The following is a 13,078-nucleotide window of genomic DNA, read 5'->3' as shown; positions in this document are numbered from 1 at the left end:
CTACCCAGCAGTCAAGCCCTGCCAGGAGAGGATCGGGTGGGTGGGCATCTGGACTCCAAAAGTGACAGCCCTGAAGTGGGGCTAGAATATGGCTAAGTCCCCACGCTCTGAACTGTCAGATAAGGAAGATTCTGTTCTTGAGATGAGCTTAAGACTTTTTTTTCCTCTTCCCAATCTCTTTGCATTGTCAGTAGTAGATCCCGGTGTGCAGTTTACCGCTGAGCTGCACCACAGTGCAGGGGCACATTTCCAGGAAGGGTGAGGCTGGGGTGAGGACCACTCAGGAAGATTTCGCTGGAAGCCCTGTTCTGAAAGCCGGAGGTAGACCAGGGTTCTAAGACCTGTGTAGTGAGACATCACATAATCCAGTAGGTTCTGTTTTTGTCTTTGACGTGGACTTCCTTTGTGAGCTTCTCTGCCCCTCTGCCTCCATGTACACAAGGAAGGCTCTATACGAGGATTTCCTCAGGTCTTTCCTTTGGGGCTCTGAGACCTAATGGGTTCCCTGTACCTGCTGATGACCCCTTTTTCTGAGCTGCTCCATAATGTTTCGATTCTCAGGAGAATATTCCCTAGAAACACTTGTAGAATTAAAATTTTAAAGCAGAGGAGAAGAGGTAAGGGGAAGACCAGGTTCAGGGTCCCACAGATGAGGCTCGGATGCCAGGCCTGCTTCTTCCTAATGATGTGACCTCCATCATCAGCCTTGTCTATAAAATGAGCATGATTAAACCACCTGGGGGCCACTTGGAAGAGTAAATGAGATAAAATGTAGCCAGCTCCCTGCACACCCTGACATATGGCAGCTGCTTCATGATGGTGGTTATTGCTCTATAAACCACCTGACTTTTGTCTCCCGATTTGAGTGAAGGGTTGTGAACTTGGTAGTGATAAGGGTTTGGGGAGCTGGATGGTGGATGGCAAGACTCGGTGTGAGAGAGCTCTTGTAGGAACAGCCAGGGTCCCGAGTCTGGGGCCAAGATAGACAACACAGGCCCAACTGGAGGATGAACCAGTGGCTTCCCCGGGGCTCCTGGCTGTGAGGAGGGGATGTTGAGGCCAGAGCGCTGTTCTTAGTATTTCAAGAGAAGTCCCCAACCACCATACCCTCCGTGTGTGTGTGTGTGTGTGTGTGTGTGTGTGTGTGTGTGTGTGTGCAGGTGTGTGGAAGCCAAACATCAGGCAGTTACCTCAGTTGTTCCCCACCCTATTTTGGGGGGATAGGGTCTCTCACTGAACTTGGAGCTCACTAATTTCATTAGGTTGGCTGGCTAGCAAGCCCCAGAGATCCTCCTGTCTCTTCCTCCACACTGGAATTAAAGGCACAAACCATTACACATGGCTTTTTAAAAAAAAAAAAAATATTACTAATGTGGGTGCTAGGGATCCAAACTCCTGTTCTCAGTACTTACACAGCCAGTGCTTCACTCACTGAGTCACGTCCTCAGCCCCCTACATTCCCAGGTCCTCCATTGCTATCTTTTTTTTTTTTTTTTTTAAGATTTATTTATTTATTATGTATGCAGTGAGTGTTCAGCCTGCAGGCCAGAAGAGGGCACCAGATCTCATTCTAGATGGTTGTGAGCCACCATGTGGTTGCTGGGAATTGAACTCAGGACCTCTGGAAGAACAGTCAGTGCTCTTAACCTCTGAGCCATCTCTCCAGCCCCTCCATTGCTATCTTAAAGCATTGATTCAGATCTGTCACAAAGCATATGCTAGCCAAACAGCTCATCTCAGTGCTGTATTTGGTCCACGGGATGCTGTTCAGCAGTACCCAATCACTCTGTTATGTTATCCTGAGCATCCTCAGTGCCAGAGAACTCACCACCTCTCACTGCTGTCTCCTGCCCCAGCTTTGGGTGGTGGGGATGGTAGACAGTATTTCTGAGTGGCTTCCTGGCTCTTGGGACCTCAGATTTCCAGGTCCCTGGCAATGCTTTCTCAGCAAGGAAGCCTGGCTGGCAGAGAACATCCTTTCCAAAGCCAAGACAATGCCCCTGCCCTCCAGTGGCCCTCTCTGGCTGGGAAACGTGGATTCTTCAGCATCCCCTGGGCCTAAGCAGGACTGCCTGGCTGGCCTCTGTAGCCTTTCTATTAATTAGCAACTGACAGTACAGCTTCGTAAGAGCTCTCAAGCCAGACTGGAGCCATGGCTGCCTCGGTTATATGACAAGCACCCAGGGGACTGGGCCAGGACCTTCTGCTCTACATTATTTCCCCCTTGGTATCCAGTTTTGTGGCAGACACAAGGGCCACTCAGGCTTCTATAACACTTGTCTTCCCTGTTATCTGAATGGAGGCTAGGAGAGGAAGAAAAGCTGACAGACAAGCCTATACCACAGAGGAGGCTGCTGTCCATGGCCAGGGTCAGGAAAGGGAAACATAGGATTGGGACAGATCCCGCGCTCAAGGTTCTAAGGCAGCTGTTATTCAGGATGCCTCTACCCCATCCCAGCTGGCCACTGTCACAGCTGCCCATCACCTCTGGACTCTCACCGACAATGTCTACCTATTCCATTCAGAAAGCTCATTGCAGTAGGATATCCCTGTGCACCCTGTCTCTTCTCTCCCGCTCTCAGGCCTTGGCCTCTGACCCTTAGGACGGGACAGGAGCTGAGAAGGTGGTGACACGGAGTACCAGGAGTCCTCTGGTCACCTGGTCTCCTCCTGCTCTTCAACCTCCCTAGAAGCCAGCATGCAAAGCCAGCAAACTCAAACCAAACCTCGAACAACAGCGCAGGAAGCAGGAGATGAGGCTGCGAGCCTGATGTCCCGGGGTGCAAGCTGATTTCTGAGGCCCGGCGCATCTACTTTACAGCATCCTGCCCTGCTGAGCTGAAGCTGGGGCTGGAGGCCAAGGGCTCCATTGCCAAAGGCAGAAGAAACAGGCTCAGGGCTCCGCAAGCATGGTCTAAGCCTATGGGTTGTAGGCTCAGGACTCCACACCTGGTCCCAGGGCACCAGGGATATCGTTACACACCAGAAGCTGCATTTTAACAAGGTCCCAGAGTGAGATGGATAACATTCCAATGAGGAGCTTCATTAAAACACCCGGAGTTCCACCCAATGCCACTAGGTAGCCAGAAGGCATTGATGGATGATTTGGATAAGAGGAAGGAGGATGTGGGAATACGAAGCCTTACAACCTGCAGAGGAGATGAACGGTGGGAAGAATGCTGTTGGGTTTCCCAATGTGAAGTCTGCGACCTACTAGCATGAAATCCTTGGCTCATAAAATCAAAGCAATAAAGACAAGGCCAAACAGGAGAAGGCAGCCCCCAGAGCCATGATGCAGTTACCAGATGTAGGAGCTAGAAGCAAACTACAGGGAGAACCAGATAGCCAAGGGGCTTGGCCCTCTGGCCCAGTGGGTTTCCAGGTCCCTGTACTTATGAAGACAGTATATCCCAAGCTCCACTAGCTCTAGCCTTGTGAGGTGGGGCATGCTGCACAGTCGGAGAGTCCGCTGCCCACTGTGCCAGCCGACAGCACCACCCAGGCAGCTCACCTTGGAATTCCCCTCTGCACCACGGCGCCCTCCCCTCCCTGCTGCCTGTGCATGCCGTGCCTTTCACCCAGCTTCCCACATTGCCAGCAGGAACAGCTGGCCCAAGAAAGGCTCTCCTAAGAACAGGCCTCCAAACTCCCAGACCCAGAACCAGGCTGTCTCCTTCCCGAACAGTCTTTCCCAAGTCTGCAAGGGAAAGTACATGGGAGTGAGTCGAGTAATGGGTCGTCAAACAGACCTCCTTTCCTGTCTCAGGCTTCTAACTCTGATCCCTGACTGCTTCTGCTCTCTGCTGGTAATGGGAGGCCCAAGTCCAGATCCCAGAGGGACACCCCCCCCCAACACACACACACACACACACACCGTACTAGACTCCAAGGAAGGCTAGTGCCCCACTCCCACCAGGGCCTATACCCTCTTACCATGGCCTGCGGTAGAGCCCACAGCCATCAGCCCCCACATGATTCTCCGTTTAGGGAAACCCCAGACACAGGAAATTGTGTGCCACATTGCATGTGCCTGGATATAAGTGTGTTTCTCTAGATACTGACTTGGTAGTTTCTAGCAGGTTCTCAGTGAAGTCTCTGGCAGCAGACTGGTTTGGACCCCTGGTCAGAGCCCAGGACAGAGATCCATGTGGTTTACCCAGGACAAAGGGGAGGAAAGAGAGAGGGCAGGGAAGGTATTCGACTGCTCACTGTAGATTCTCACCTCATCTGTGTTAGACACACTTGCAGTTTGTGGCTAACATAAAAATGAACAAGAGCAGTCCCATTTTCTGAGCAGGAAAACTGAGGTTCACAGAAGGTTGATAACTCATTTGGGGACTAATAGCAAACAGGTTGGGGAGGGGAGGTGTAGTGAGCAATGGCATTGATCTGGTGCAGGCTAATCCTAGGACCTACCGTCATCTCAGTACCCAGAGTTTCAAAGCCCAGCTGCTTCAGCCCCAATCAAAGGATGCTTTTAGATACTTTCAGCCTCTTCCTTTCCTCCTGGATTTAAAAGGACCAGGCCAGGAGAGGGCGAGGGGGCACGGAGAACCCAGCTTCTGCCTGCTCGCTGTTGTTTGGGGGCACGGCAGTATCTCCAGAGCTAATATCCAGATAAGAGCTTCCCTGATAGCCACGATGTCCACCCACACAGCCCCAAGACACTGTCTCAGACACACATCTCCCACATACACACTCCTGGGTCAACTCCCTGAGCCTAGCGTTTGAAATTTTGGCCAATCAGCCTTCAGGACAAAAGCACCTACACCTTCTCTCCAGGGCTGGGGGGGTGGGGATGCTCTCTCTTCCCCCTTTCCATCTTCTTAGCAAACCAGGGTTATCGAGCTAATGTGCTAATGTGTTAGGTTCCAACCATCAAACCCAGGCTTGAGGATAGAGCTCCCACGGGAGGAAGGGCTGATTCTGGAACCTTGGTCGACAGCCGGTGGGGGGGCGGAATGTCCTGAGGGCTGGCCTCCCCCATTAACAAACTGTAAGTATGAGCTTCAAAAGGCCAATGGGATGTTGGGGAGGAAGGGAATTCTGAAGCCTGAGAGAAGTCATGTGAATAGCTGGGCTGATGAGAACGGTACAGACAGGAAGCAAGATAGTCGGGAATAGTCTACACTCTCTCAGTCGTACCCCAGGTTATGGTGAGCCTCAAAGCAAGCCCATGACTTCCCAGGGAAAGGTACCCAGCCCTTTTCTCCAGGGACAGATGTCAGAGGCAGCCCATCATAGCCAGCCCTGAACTTCAAACCGCAAACTCAATCCATCATAGTTTGTTGCTGATTCTTTATTAAGCCAATTCTGCTGGATCAATGCTTCCTGCCAGTCAAAATGATGAATAAATCCTCAGTGGGTCTGGGAAGTGCTTGTAGAAGCTCTAGTGGGTGATGATGTCTGTCTCCAGACAAAAGCCCAAGACCAGTGCCTGAAACTTCATGGTTCAAGGCCTGGGTTCTCCAGGGGGAGTGGCGGTTTGGATGGAGTGATGTGTTTTCTAAGCTTAGCAGATTCAGCCAACCCCTTGTCTCTCTGACTTCTGAAGCTAAGACTAGCTGTTTGGGCCTAAGAGGCAGAAGGGGCATGACCACTGCCCTCCAGAGACTCAGGCACTCTGTCTTGGATTGTTTTCTGTCCTACAGGCCCAGCAGCAGACAGCTGCAAGGCTGGGATAGAAGATGTGCACTTCCAGCTACCAGTCTCTGCTGCTTGTTGAAAAAAACCCACATCAAAACCCAGTTGAGCCGGGCGGTGGTGGCACATGCCTTTAATCCCAGCACTTGGGAGGCAGAGGCAGGTGGATCTCTGTGAGTTCAAGGCTAGCCTGGTCTACAGAGTGAGTTCCAGGACAGCCAGGGCTTACACAAAGAAATCCTGTCTAGGAAAAAAAAAACAACCAAACAAACAAACACCAGTTGGACCCTTGTTCCGTTGTCTCTCAATCTTCCTGTGTCCACCCTCTCCAATGTCCCAGATACGATGTCCCCAAAGCCTGTATTAGTGGAGGCTCTACAGCTAGGAGACTGCAAACTAGCATGTTACAAATGTCACAGCTAAGACTAGGAAAGCTTTGGCTGTGTGTGTGGTGATGGGGAGGGGCTGCTCTAGTGCCAGATCTTGACCATCTAAGGGAAGATGAGCAGGGAGGGCAAGTCTTTGCAGCCAGAAGGCTCTCCATCAATGCTTGTCATTGGATGTCAGACATGCCTGGGGTGGACAATGGGCTTGAAGCTAGGAACTGTGAATAGAAGTTTTCCCACCACCAAGATGGGCAGAAGTTGAGTACTGGATGGGAGTACCTCAGCAATCTCCTCAAGTGATTGATACTGGACCTGACTGTCATCACCACTGAGGGAAGAGAAGCCTGGGATGCCCAGGGATGGCAGGGGCAAAGAAGGCATGGCTTCTAATCCACCTCTCCCTGGTTCAACATGGGAGCATCAGGTCCCAGTCCCAGGAGTTCACTAAGGATCCTGAGGAGGGTCCACCTTTGCTCACACAGTTTGAAGGCTACAGCTCTGTCCAGCAAGTCTACTGCCGCCTTGCTGCCTGAGAATAGGGTTAGAAAGAACAAGCAATTTCTCAAAAGAAAAAGGGAGAAGGAACCAAAAGAGGGTGCCTCTCTATTCACCACCTATTTTAAGCCACCAAAGTGTTGTCTGACTGGTCATTCCCAGCCAAAGAAATCTCTCTCATTGGATGGAAAATAGCTCTGCTCTCATTACAAACCCAGCTTCCCTGGAGTTTGTAAAGAAGCTCTGGTCGGCAAAATGTTCCTTTATACAGGGAGGCCAGCAGGTAGGCAGGCAAGGGAGACAAACAGGGCAGGACACAGAGAGGGAGAGGAAGAGAAACCCAGCTAAATCTTCATCCTAAACTGGTGTGCTAGGAAAGCCTCAGGAGGACATGAGCGAGTGGAGACTCAGAACCTTGACTGGGAGAAAGGTATTTCTGAGGCAAACCCAGAGGCAACTTACAACCTCTCTTATATACAGCTCAGTCCACAGCCCCGATTGGTATCCACTGATCTGTGGTATTAGGTTCAGGAGATGCAAGAGAGGACAGGATCCCTCTCCCTGACTGGTCTAGGCATGGGGATGAGACACTGGACTAGTTGGGGATCAATAGACAGCTGCATGTCAGTCAGGACACTAGCCGTCTTCACTGGCCACTGTGAGCAAGGTCATTCTGCCCTGCCAGTGTGAAAGCTAGCTGTATCAGGTGGACCTGCTCCTGGTCCACCACTCAGCATGAGGGGCTGGGTAAAGCTATGTAGAGGGCTTTCATCCTGGGCCTGAGGTGTCAGTGACCTCAGTTCTCCAGGAGTCTGGCTGCAGCTTCGCAGGCCCAGCAAACATATTAATACCTGCAGTCAGCACCCAAGGAGCTGGTCCAGCTGTTAAGATATCTATCTCCCTCCATGACCCTTCTCTGCAAGCTGAATGACCTGGAGCTGCCTCTGGGATGGCCACCTTGACTCTGCAGCCTCCAAGGGGGAGGTGCATGGCTTGGATAGGCAGAGCTCTACCCTCGTTGCAGGCAGGGCTAGGCCAGGCTCAGAACACCTTGGAGTGTGTCTCCAATGCGGCCCAGACCCTGGAAGAGAGATGGCAGGAGGCTGAAGACTGAGTAAGTTCCCAGTGTGCTGCAGGAGGTCCGGGGGTGTCTGGGACGCTCCAGGCGCCCCACTTCTCTGCGAGCTTCCAGCACACGGAAGGAAAGTTAACTCAGGCTGGGAGGCAGGACTGGGAAGAAAGCGTGCCTACAACTGTACAAGGCATCCACAGCATCCCCACCTGGCCTCTTACCTGAAGTCGCTGTAGGGGTGGATAATCCAAAACCCGGCTGACTTAACTCTCTCCTGCTCACGCTCCACCGCTTTCTGACTGCCGAACATCCTTAGGGAGAATTTGTTGACCCCAGGTTGCAGCATGGCACCGAACTGGCGCTGCATGAAGCCGGTCTGGCCCAGGCGCACCTCGGCCTCGGGGAGGATCTGGTCGCTGGCGGCCGCGCCTCCTTCCACTTTGATAGCCGTGTCCGCCGAGGGCTGCTCGCAGGAGGTGGAGGCCGGCTGCGGCTGCTGCTGGGGCGGCGGCGAGGCTGCGGGCTGTGCCGCGGCGCCAGGGCGCTCGGGCTCGGCCGCCAGGCCCGGGGGCGTCCTGTCCTCGCCGGGGGACGCGTCGCCCTCGGCGGCGATGAGCCGCCGCTCCTCCGCGGAGTCATGCAGGTGCCCGTGACTGCTGCCGCTCCCTGCTCCACCGCTGCCGCCGCCCCGGCTGCCCAGCGAGGCCAGGCTCCCGCGGAAGCGCCTGCAGTCACCGTTGGTGCTGGACTTGCCGGCGCTGCGGCCCGGCCCCTCGCTGTCTGCCGCCCCGAGGGCCGCACCCCGGGACTCCGCGCAGCCGGCGGCCGCCGCCGAGGGCGAAGGCGAGGGCAGTGGGCGCAGCCGGATGCTCCTGCGGCTCGGGTCTTGGCGGCCCCCGGCCCCCTCCTCCTCTCCATCCTCTTCCTCGTCCATGATCCACGCCTTGGCCCCCACCTGCTGCGGGAGGCTGTAAAGCCGCTTGCGCATGGACGGCGGCAGCTTGTCCATGGTGCCAGGGGCTGGGCCGGGGGGCAGTGGTGCGGGTGCCGCACCGGGGACCCGCTCCAGGTGCGCCGGCCAGTGGGGACGCGTCCTTCGCTGCCGACCCGGGGCCGCCTCAAGAGCCCATGATCGCGCCGGCTGCGCGCCGAGGGGAGGCTCCTAGTCCGGCCGCGGGTCCCCGGGTTCGCCGCGCTGCGCCTCCTCTCCGGCCCGGCTGGGGCGCGGGGACCCCACGCTCCCTCCCTTTCTTCCCTCCCTCCCGCGATCAGGGGCGCGGCGCGCGGCCCGGCTCCAGGCGCCCCGCCCCCGCGGGGAACAATGGGCGCGGGCAGCAGCGGCGCTGCGGCCGCCGCGCTCCGGGAACCGCTCCGGAGCGAGAGCGCACTGCCCGCGCGGCTCCCGGGAGTGCGTCCGGCGGGCGGCTGGGGCTGTCAGTGTGTGGGGCCGCCCGGGCTCGGCAGCCGGCCACCCGCGATCCTGCCTCGCCTCCTCTAGCTGAGCCCGGCGGGCGGGTCCTGGGGACTCCCGCCGCAGCCAAGCGGAGCCCAGCGGCCGGCCGGGCTTACATCAGCCGCCGCCTCTCCCGGAGCGCCCTCCGGCAGCGCTCGGGCTCCCGCGCCCCGGAATATTCATGAAGCCGCCGCAGCTCGCGGGTTGCCATAGGAGCGGCTCCCGCAGCCTGGCCTGCCTACCTGGGCTTCTTAAAGGGGCAGCGGCGCCCCGGCCCAAACAGAGGGGGGCGGGGGGCGGGCCTGATGAGGGGCGCGGGGCGGAACCTCGCCAGACCTTGGGGACCGAGGTAGGAGGCGTCCTTACTCTCTGGTGCGCGTAGTGATTTCTGCTGACCAAGGGCTGGGAGCACCCCCTAAATGAGGGCTCCTGCTGGGGCTCAAGACTGGGGGGGCGGGGTTTCCCAGTCCCTCCCGCGAGCTTCGGGCTTTCCTAGCCTGGCCCGCTCGCTCCCTCTACGCTAGGGTCCCCGACCCTCCTCTGGGGAGGCGTGTCGGTCGCACGGCTGCCGAGCGGCTGCTTTCCCGCAACTCGCCTGGAGAGGGGGTTTCCGGAAAACGCTTCAAGTCCGGGCGGCTCCCAGGGTTTTCCTGAGCCACGGGCGGGGGGCGAACCCCGAGTGGGTCTTCCCCAGCGCGGCGCCGAGGGCTTGCGGGGAAACTCTCCAGGCGCGCCCAGGGCGCGCGGGTGGACCCGGCCCTGCGAGGTAAGACTTCGAAGAAATGCGCGGGCAGCAGCAGCCACAGGCGCGGCATCCCAGCGGCGGACTCCCCACCTCCCACTCCCCAGCGCCTTTGCCGGAGCGATGTGGGGTTCCCGAGACCTGGCTGTAGCAAGAAGGCTATGGGCAGGGTCCTCTGGCGACCTGGCACTCTGGGGGCTGGGTTTGAATCCCTTGCCCTGTGTTCCTATCCAATTGAAACACCTCCTGTGTGCACCAGCATTAGAGGGTTCCACCTCCACCCAGACACACTCTTTCCCCCGCCACAGCATCTGCACAGCCCAGCCCTCATTTGATCCCTCTCTTAAGGCAGTCCGGGATGTACCTGGGCGTCTTCTCTCTCCCTGTGTTACATTCTCGGCTTAAGGGCAAATCCCAGTAGCTCAGCCTAAGGTATAGCTCACCAGGTACCAACACTTTAGGACAGCGTAACACCCCACATTAGCTCAAAAATTGGGTGAAGGCGGTTCAGAGGGAGAGCTCGCCACAGAAGGTTGGAGTCTGTTAGTACAGAAACAGACCCTCAGCAGACGAGGACAGGAAGGCAAAGGATCCCCAACTCTCTGAGAAATAGCATGAAGTTTAAATTTGAATTCTTAGCCTGCTTGTGTCCACACACATGTCCAGAGTGGGAATTTTGGAGGCAGCGGGGTTTGGGTGGTGGACAGCCTAGTGGGGTCTTTTCTGCCCTACCCACTGGACCGCAGGACTTCGCATAGGGGGTGGGGATAACTAGGGTGATGACATCACCGGAGCTGGCATTTCTACTTTTGAGCAGTTCTGAGCTGACAGTTTCCCGCACCGATGCTGGGAGGCATGATCTCCCAATGTCCTTGGGTCTCCTTGAGGAGTGCTCTTAACTGCCTGAGAGCCCTGTCTGCCCCGTGTATGAAGACCTTCCTTTAGCTCACTTGCTAGTGTCTCTATTCACCAGAAACCACTCTGCAGTAACCCAGCTGCAGGACGGCAGTACACACAGCGCATCCTCCCCATCTAGCACCCAGCCAGACCTTGGTCATCTCCCCCCTTCTGGTTCTGATAACTAGTGAGTCTCCGTTAATCTGTGCACCCATGACACCAAGAAGCCTATGTCCCTCTGGATTGAGTTCCTTGAGAGAAAGACAGGACTGACTTCGTCTCAGGAGCCTGGGCACCACCACAAGGGTGGACAAAAAGCAGATCAATTCTACCAAGAAGAAGGGACCCTGGAAGTTAACTACTGGTGATGAAGAGAACCCTGGGGAAATGGAGGATAGGACTACATTTCCATTTCTTAGGAGCCACTGTCCCAGGCTGACCAGGGGCCTCCTGATTCCTCTACCTCTAGCACCTCACTCACCTTCAATACAATTAGCACCATCCATCTAGAGCCAGCTTTGGGTATAGAACTGACACTTAGGTAAGTCATAATAAGCCCCTCCTGAGACTGAGCCTTTCCTGTGTCCTCCATATATCTGTGGTACGCCGGCAAAATCTGAGGGATGAGGAAGAGAGGGGAACCTTTGTGAGCTCCATGTTAGGAGATTAGACTCAAGCTTTGGAATAAAGGAAAAAACCAGCAGCTCTAAGACTATGTGCTAGAAGCTAGATCATATCTTCCTTGAGAGAGATTTGGAGGCTCAATGAGCCTGGCCTACTTAGGGAAGACTTCCTGGAGGAGGGCATCAGATTTAATGAGAAACACGTACCAACCCAGAGGAAGATGTCTGCTGTCCCGCCCTATCACCCTCAGCCTTATTTTCCTTGAGACAGAATTTCACTGAACCTGTAGCGGGGGGGTGGTGGGGGCAGCCTGCAAGTCCCAAGGATCATCCTGTGTGGCCCCGCCCTTTGGTGCTGTGATTACAGGCATGCACAACCACACATGTGGTTCTTTGTGGGGGGTGGATATTAAAACTCAAGTCCTTGCACTTGCACAGCAAGTGCTCTTAACCGCTGAACCATCTCTGTAGTCCCTGTGACCAGTACTCTATGCTTTACTTATTTAAACTACCCGAAGTTGTCACTTTGTTGACAGTGTTCTTGCTCCTGTTTGTGAGCAAGAGAATCTCAGCCCAGAGAGGTTAAACAACTTACCAAATACCCTACAGCAAGAAAATGGTGGAGCTGGAATTCCAGCAAAGATCCCACAGGTCAAACTCTGCCTTCTTGCCCAGCTGCCTTTTCCAGGTGGAGAAGGGCAGGCACAGGTGCAGGAGAGAGGGCGGGCACAGGTGCAGGAGAGAGGTCGGGCACAGGTGCAGGAGAGAGGGCGGGCACAGGTGCAGGAGAGGGCAGGCACAGGTGCAGGAGAGAGGGCAGGCACAGGTGCAGGAGAGAGGGCAGGCACAGGTGCAGGAGAGGGCGGGCACAGGTGCAGGAGAGGGCGGGCACAGGTGCAGGAGAGAGGGCGGGCACAGGTGCAGGAGAGGGCAGGTACAGGTGCAGGAGAGGGCGGGCACAGGTGCAGGAGAGGGCAGGTACAGGTGCAGGAGAGGGCGGGCACAGGTGCAGGAGAGGGCAGGTGCAGGTGCAGGAGAGGGCGGGCACAGGTGCAGGAGAGGGCGGACACAGGTGCAGGAGAGGGCGGGCACAGGTGCAGGAGAGGGCGGGCACAGGTGCAGGAGAGGGCAGACACAGGTGCAGGAGAGGGCGGGCACAGGTGCAGGAGAGGGCGGGCACAGGTGCAGGAGAGGGCGGGCACAGGTGCAGGAGAGGGCGGGCACAGGTGCAGGAGAGGGCGGGCACAGGTGCAGGAGAGGGCAGGTGCAGGTGCAGGAGAGGGCAGGTGCAGGTGCAGGAGAGAGGGCAGGCACAGGTGCAGGAGAGGGCAGGAACAGGTGCAGGAGAGGGCAGGCACAGGTGCAGGAGAGGGCAGGAACAGGTGCAGGAGAGGGCAGGTGCAGGTGCAGGAGAGGGGGAGTGGCTGAGAATGGCCTTGATGGAGCACAGAGGACAGTGGGGAAGGAGTGGAGAACGTGTGTTCTACTCTTCCCGTCACCCCACCCACACCCATCTTGCCTTGCACTTCCTAGGAAGCACAAGGTCACCTCTGCTTCCCCCTGCTGTGTTGTGGATCTGGATCTAAGAGAGAAGGGACTTGGTGAGGTTAGGCCTCCTCCTCTGGGGACTAAATATTAGTGAAATGCAAGACCTGCAAGAATTGAAGTGAGAGGTAGCTGATTGTGAATATCAAGCTCAGACCCTGTTTGCTTATGGACGAGAGCACTGTACTTGTTTAAAGAGGCAGTGCCTGCCCTGCCCTGCCC

The 13,078-nt window shown here is 56.2% G+C and overlaps 1 protein-coding gene across 1 annotated transcript in view; it reads right to left on the bottom strand.

Annotated features, from left to right (window-relative positions):
• Hcn4 (hyperpolarization activated cyclic nucleotide gated potassium channel 4) overlaps positions 1 to 8,850 on the bottom strand; it is a 39,556-nt gene extending 30,706 nt beyond the window's left edge. The window contains exon 1 of the mRNA XM_052762241.1: positions 7,818 to 8,850. Within this exon, the coding sequence (XP_052618201.1) occupies positions 7,818 to 8,605 (788 nt within the window). The 5' untranslated portion in view covers positions 8,606 to 8,850. The remainder of the gene's footprint in view (positions 1 to 7,817) is intronic.
• Positions 8,851 to 13,078: the final 4,228 nt, after the last annotated feature.

The sequence above is a fragment of the Peromyscus californicus genome, unplaced genomic scaffold (genome assembly GCF_007827085.1).
Source record: "Peromyscus californicus insignis strain IS unplaced genomic scaffold, ASM782708v3 Scaffold_11__1_contigs__length_118956290, whole genome shotgun sequence".
Lineage (NCBI taxonomy): Eukaryota > Metazoa > Chordata > Mammalia > Rodentia > Cricetidae > Peromyscus > Peromyscus californicus.
This window is presented reverse-complemented; position numbering and strand designations above follow the sequence as displayed.